Genomic DNA, 7,816 nt, shown 5'->3' with positions numbered 1-7,816 from the left:
ACCCTTGCCTTTCAATTGAAAGACTTGGGTTCGATTCTAAATCTTGTATGGCCTAGTGGGCAGCGCCTGCCTTTCAATTGAAAGACTTGGGTTCGATTCTAAATCTTGTATGGCCTAGTGGGCAGCACCCCTTGCCTTTCAATTGAAAGACTTGGGTTCGATTCTAAATCTTGTATGGCCTAGTGGGCAGCGCCCTTGCCTTTCAATTGAAAGACCTGGGTTGATTTCTAAATCTTTATGGCCTAGTGGGCAGCGCCCTTGCCATTTCAATTGAAAGACTTGGGTTCGATTCTAAATCTTGTATGGCCTAGTGGGCAGCGCCCTTGCCTTTCAATTGAAAAACCTGGGTTCGATTCTAAATCTTGTATGGCCTAGTGGGCAGCGCCCTTGCCTTCAATTGAAAGACTTTGGGTTGGATTCTAAATCTTGTATGGCCTAGTGGGCAGCGCCCTTGCCTTTCAATTGAAAAACCTGGGTTCGATTCTAAATCTTGTATGGCCTAGTGGGCAGCGCCCTTGCCTTTCAATTGAAAAACTTGGGTTCGATTCTAAATCTTGTATGGCCTAGTGGGCAGCGCCCTTGCCTTTCAATTGAAAAACCTGGGTTCGATTCTAAATCTTGTATGGCCTAGTGGGCAGCGCCCTTGCCTTTCAATTGAAAGACTTGGGTTGGATTCTAAATCTTGTATGGCCTAGTGGGCAGTGCCCTTGCCTTTCAATTGAAAGACTTGGGTTGGATTCTAAATCTTGTATGGCCTAGTGGGCAGCACCCTTGCCTTTCAATTGAAAGACCTGGGTTCGATTCTAAATCTTGTATGGCCTAGTGGGCAGTGTCCTTGCCTTTCAATTGAAAGACCTGGGTTCGATCCTGATGTGAGTCAGAAATTTATTTCTGTTCCACACGTGATTGTGTGTTGATTATTTCTATATATATATTACATATACATATATATATATATATATATATATATATATATATATATATATATATATATATATATATGTGTGTGTGTGTGTGTGTGCAAACATAAGTATGCATACATACATACATACATATATATATATATATATATATATATATATATATATATATATATATATATATATATATATATATATATAATGTGTGTGTGTGTAAACATAAGTATGCATACATACATACATATATATATATATATATATATATATATATATATATATATATATATATATATATATATATATATAGTCTCGGTAATTGGGTGGCTACTTGGAAATCTTAGCTTAATGATAAATAATATTGCCAAGACCAGGAAGAACATTCTTTATTGTACGAGGTTTCGAGGTATAAAACCTCATCATCAGGCTGAAAAAATCGACAAGGATGAGAATCAATAAAATTACAATAAAATGAATTGTCAATAAATCTTCAGCAAAAATACTAACGAAATATATAAAATGAACAAGTAAATACAAACTAAAAGGGTGAGACGTAAAATAACGAAAAATTAAAAACACAAACATAAAAATATGAAAATAAAACTAAGGTGAAATGTAAACAAACTACCACTCACAAAGTAAAATACTTAACGACCTAATTGAGTACCTACTATGAAATTACACGATAGCTAGTTGAATACCAGACGAGTTGTTCAATTCCGGCTTCATCTTTTTAATAGTCAGCGACTCTGAAATTAAAAGGTCCAGTCTATTTGAACAAAAAGACAGTACCCGAAAATCCAGGTCAGTGAAAGGATGGTCCTGTGCTAAACTGTGTTCTCTAATGGCAGAAAAGAGTGGTTTGGAAAGGGGAACCTAGTTCTAATAGAAAGACCTCTGTGTTCCAAAATTCTGTGTCTGAGCCAGCGGGAACTGGATCCCACGTATCGCAGACCACACTGCGAACAAGTGAACAAGTAAACGACACAGGAATCAAGGTCCACAGGCAGAGTAGGCTTCTCTCTCAAAAGTGATCTTATTGTAAAAGGATTACAGAAAACAAACCCGAAACTAATTTGAGGGAAACAATGCTTAAGTATTTCTTGTAACCTTTTTCTGACCGTATAGCTACTATGACCAAGGTAAGGCAATTTAATGTACTTTACATCTTTACTAGCAGTACTGTACACCGGTCTGGGACAAAACTTTTCATTTAAAAAATTTTTCAGAACTTTGTAAAATACAAAAATGGGATATGAGTTATCAGAAAAATAATTCTGGAGGAAAACCATATCTTGATGAAATATATTAAAATCACAACAAACATTATTAAGAATAATGTCGGTTGTTTCTTTTAATGGGATATTGGTGAAAAGAGAGGTTACATCGAAACTAGCCATTACATCTTGGTTAAAATTGAAAGAGCATAATTCTTTAACAAATTTGGAAGAATTAGAGATGTTAAATTCACTTAAAGTTAGAGGGTTTAAAACTGGAACTAAAACCGACATTATTCTTAATAATATATGTGAAAACCATTTATCAGTGTTTGGACTTAATAAAATAGACTTGCAAAAATTATTACATTTGGCAACTGCTGATGGCATTTTTACTTTTGATGGTAAATTATATAATCAAATAGATGGAGTAGCTATGGGAAATTCCCTTTGACCTGTATATGCGGATTGCTTCATGGGTTATTGTGAAAGGATTTGGATGTCTGAATGCCCTAGTGCTTTCAAACCTTTGTATTACCGTAGGTATGTAGATGATACTTTCCTTGTGTTTAAGGAATATCACATGTTGATTTGTTTTTTGAATATTTTAATTCTCGTCACCCTAACATTTCTTTTACTTGTGAGACGGAACAGGATAATAAGTTGTCATTTTTAGATGTACAGGTATACAGAAATAGTGGCAAATTTGAGACCTCTGTTTATAGGAAAAGTACTTTTACTGGCTTGGGATTGAATTACATACTCAGTTTTTCATAAAGTTGTATAAGATGAACTCAATACGCACTTTGATAAATAGAGCCTAAAATGTTTGTTGTGATTTTAATTTATTTCATCAAGATATGGTTTTCCTCCAGAATTATTTTTCTGATAACTCATATCCCATTTTTGTATTTTACAAAGTTCTGAAAATTTTTTTAAATGAAAAGATTTGTCCCAGACCGGTGTACAGGACTGCTAGTAAAGATGTAAAGTACATTAAATTGCCTTACCTTGGTCATAGTAGCTATACGGTCAGAAAAAAGTTACAAGAAATACTTAAGCATTGTTTCCTTCAAATTAGTTTCCGGTTTGTTTTCTGTAATCCTTTTACAATAAGATCACTTTTGAGAGAGAAGCCTACTCTGCCTGTGGACCTTAATTCCTGTGTCGTTTACTTGTTCACTTGTTCGCAGTGTGGTCTGCGATACGTGGGATCCAGTTCCGCTGGCTCAGACACAGAATTTTGGAACACAGAGGTCTTTCTATTAGAACTAGGTTCCCCTTTCCAAACCACCCTTTTCAGCCATTAGAGAACACAGTTTAGCACAGGACCATCCTTTCACTGACCTGGATTTTCGGGTACTGTCTTTTTGTTCAAATAGACTGGACCTTTTAATTTCAGAGTCGCTGACTATTAAAAAGATGAATTTGGAATTGAACAACAACTCGTCTGGTATTCAACTAGCTATCGTGTAATTTCATAGTAGGTACTCTATTAGGTCGTTAAATATTTTACTTTGTGAGTGGTAGTTTGTTTACATTTCACCTTAGTTTTATTTTTTCATATTTTTATGTTTGTGTTTTTAATTTTTCGTTATTTTACGTCTCACCCTTTTAGTTTGTATTTACTTGTTCATTTTATATATTTCGTTAGTATTTTTGCTGAAGATTTATTATGACATTCATTTTATTGTAATTTTATTGATTCTCATCCTTGTCGGGTTTTTCAGCCTGATGATGAGGTTTTATACCTCGAAAGTGTATAATAAAGAATGTTCTTCCTGGTCTTGCAATATCATTTATCATTAAGCTATATATATATATATATATATATATATATATATATATATATATATATATATATATATATATATATATATATATATACATATATACATGCAACCCTATCCATACATACATATAATAATACATTCAGTTGACCCTCTTCTCTTTGCAGATCGACTTGTCATACTGTTGAGCTTCAGCATATCCGTTATTCAGGTCACTGCTGAACAGAAGAACGCAACCCGTCATGACATCCACACTTCCCCTATTCACATCGAAGCCTTGTACACTTTGGACGAGATCGTGGGAGAGACTTTGAAACTGATCCCGTCTCCTGACGAGCCAATTAGAAGGTAATGACTCGTTGGCAATACAAACAAGTTACTGTTTTCTTTTTTGCTTGAAGGTAATCGAACTATGGAAAACTTTGTATTATTATTTTTATTATTATTATTATTATTATTATTATTATTATTATTATTATTATTATTATTATTATTATAAATTGATAAACACTTATTCGTAAGGACCAACCCTAGAGGGGCCATTGAGTTGAAATTCAAGCTTCCTAACGCTATATTGTTTATTTGAAATAATTATAGAAAATAAAAAACTGCACAAAAAAGAAATCAGTTATTATAAAAGGAAAAAGAAAAATGAACAAATTAGTAAAAACATAGATAAAAATGTAAGTAGATGATTAAAATACAAGGTGAATTATTGTAGGGTAGTAATGCTTTGCATCTTCGCTTGAACTTTGAGGTTCTACTTGTTCACAATATCCTCAAATGGAATATATATATATATATATATATATATATATATATATATATATATATATATATATATATATATATATACTGTATATACACATACAATCAAGAGTTCATGGAAAGATGTTTCTAATTGCATACATCAGAGCCGACGTTTCACATCGCTAGATGCATTTTCAATTTTGGCTGCAAAAACTGGTTAAAAACAATAAATACTTTTTATATATAATGAAGGTATATACGAAAATTTATTTCTCACCTCATTTATATCTTAGGCGAACAGAGAATAAAAAAGAACAAAAAAGGGAAGACAAATAACAGCAAAGTGGCACAGAACACCTCCCCATATTGGCAGTGAAGGCTAGGCTGGCGTAAAGGACAACATAAATGAAAAAGACACACGGGGTTAAAAAGAAATAAAAACATTAAGCAAAAAACAACTGTGTTGACGATGACTGGCTGAGTGTTGGAATGGTCAGTTTGATCATTATGGATTCGAAAGTGGTTAGTTCCTCCTCACTCCGCACCTTTCCCACAATTTTAAAGTCGTTGGCGTCGATATGAGTTTTACAAATTTTAGCATGATTCCTTATGTTAGACTGATCCGGGCTCGATAATTTGCTTCCAGTTCTGTAGCTGACCCCCTGATGAGAGCAAATTCGAACTTTTTTTAGTCTCTGGTGCATCCAATATATGTAAGAATTACATCTGGGACAGGTATACTTGTAGATCACATTAGATGCAAACAGAGGACCCACTGTATCCTTAGAATGGAATAAGGATCCAATAGTTCGTGGGTTCTTCGGGATTAGCTGCAGATTCAACGCTGGTAATTCCTTATTAAATAGACTAGTACATTTTCTTCTGAATTTATTATCATGTAGGAAGGGGGATTTTGCATATAGACGTAATTTGGGGACCGTAAGAACTAAAGGCAGATCATTCAACTTAACATTGAGCATCTTATTGAGGGATTTATGGAAAATAACAAGTGGGAAACAGTTATTCTTGAAATAGTTGGTTAAGAACGTGATTTCGTCATGAAAGGAGGCCCAACTATAGGTATATAAGGATACAGTGGGTCCTCTGTTTGCATCTAATGTGATCTCTAAGTGTACCTGTCCCAGATGTAGTCTGGGCACATATATTGGATGCACCAGGAGACTGCTAAAAGTTCGAATTTGCTCTCATCAGGGGGTCAGCTACAGAACTGGAAGCAAATAATCGAGCCCGGATCAGTCTAACATACGGAATCATGCTAAAATTTGAAGAACTCTTATTAACGCCAACGACTTTACAATTGTGGGAAAGGTGCGGAGTGAGGAGGAATCCATAATGATCAAACTGACCATTCCAACACTCAACCAATCATCGTCAACACAGTTGTTTTTTGCTTAATGTTTTAATTTCTTTTTAACCACTTGTGTCTTTTTCATTTATGTTGTCCTTTACGCCAGTCTAGCCTTCACTACCAATATGGGGAGGTGTTCTAAGCCACTTTGCTATTATTTGTCTTCCCTTTTTGTCCTTTTTTACTCTCTGTTCTGCCTAAGATGTAAATAAGGTGAGAAATAAATTTTGTATATACCTTTCACATCATATATACAAGTATTTATTGTTTTAACCGCTTTCTCAGCCTTGAAAATGCATCAAGCGATGTGAAACGTCGGCTCTTGAATAAATGTATGCAATTAGAACGCCTTTCCATGAACTCTTGATCGTGTATCATCCGAGCTACTGCTCCTGGCTTCTGATATATATATATATATATATATATATATATATATATATATATATATATATATACTGTTTATATATAAATATATATATAATATATATATACTGTACATAAATATATATATATATATATATATATATATATATATATATATATATATATATATATATATATATATATATATATATGCAATTTACAACTACATGGAGTCTTAGCGAGTGGCTGGCTCACGACATCAGAAATAGCAGAGCAGATTTACGTAGAGCCACGATCAATGGCCACGCGCTTCACGTTTATGCTCTGATTAAAAGGTTTGTGGTCTTTTATCCGAGCATTCGTGGTACATTCAGCTCTGTTACCAACCTGGAAGGTAATTATGACTTCAAATTTAGCAGTGAGACTAAAAATGAAAATAATTAGAATAAGAGAATAAAAAAATCTGAAAAGATTAAAATAGTGATGTGTGCTGTGTATTTTGCATTACTTACATAAAAATGCGCTAAAATGTTATGAATTGACAATCTGGTGCCCTTTTTTAAGTTTTTTCAATATGTACGGTAATTATTAAAATGACTAATGATAATCATTGATTCTAAGACTTAATGAAAAATTATCAAAAACTAGGCCTACTTCATAAGTTTAAATGTCACATTCAATTTAGCAAAGTGGAATACTTTCAAACATATTTTTAATATATCTGTTTTCACACACACACACATACGCACACACAAACACACAATCACATACACACACACACACACACACACACACACACATATATATATATATATATATATATATATATATATATATATATATATGTGTGTGTGTATATATATACATACAAATATAAATTTCAACTTAAAAGTTTTCTTTCCTCATTCAGGAAACGACTGTGACGACCATCTTACCGAGTGTGGTCACCTGAAATTCCAAAATTATTGCGAGAAACACCATGTCTTCATGATGAACCATTGTCCAAAAACGTGTGGGCTATGTCGGCTGCTCGGTTAGTAATAAATTATCTATTTAATTTTAATTTAGAAGACCTTTTCCTCTCCTAGAAATATAATGAACGAGGCATTGTCCTAAACTCCAAACAGCCTATAGGCTGAAGATGAGAGGATGCTTTTGGAAGTGAAAGAATAGGAATTCATGCTTAATTTTTATATTTGCTCTATCTTCTGTTCTCTAAACATTCGAGCGAGGAGCAAATCCATTCCTACTCTCTGCTGGCGGCCCCTGAATTTCAAGTGAATCGGTTTTATTCTCTGTTCCCTCACTTTCATTTATCAACTTTTCCTATAACTTGCCTCTCTCTCTCTCTCTCTCTCTCTCTCTCTCTCTCTCTCTCTCTCTCTCTCTCTCTCTCTCTACAGGCTGATT

The 7,816-nt window shown here is 33.8% G+C and overlaps 1 protein-coding gene across 1 annotated transcript in view; it reads left to right on the top strand.

Moving 5' to 3' along the window:
• Positions 1-6,636: 6,636 nt before the first annotated feature.
• Positions 6,637-7,816, top strand: part of LOC136835718 (prolyl 4-hydroxylase subunit alpha-3-like) — an 18,211-nt gene continuing 17,031 nt past the window's right edge. The window contains exons 1-2 of the mRNA XM_067099580.1: positions 6,637-6,800; positions 7,317-7,439. Of these exons, the coding sequence (XP_066955681.1) occupies positions 7,394-7,439 (46 nt within the window). The 5' untranslated portion in view covers positions 6,637-6,800; positions 7,317-7,393. The remainder of the gene's footprint in view (positions 6,801-7,316; positions 7,440-7,816) is intronic.

This window comes from Macrobrachium rosenbergii, chromosome 55 (assembly GCF_040412425.1).
Source record: "Macrobrachium rosenbergii isolate ZJJX-2024 chromosome 55, ASM4041242v1, whole genome shotgun sequence".
NCBI lineage: Eukaryota > Metazoa > Arthropoda > Malacostraca > Decapoda > Palaemonidae > Macrobrachium > Macrobrachium rosenbergii.
This window is presented reverse-complemented; position numbering and strand designations above follow the sequence as displayed.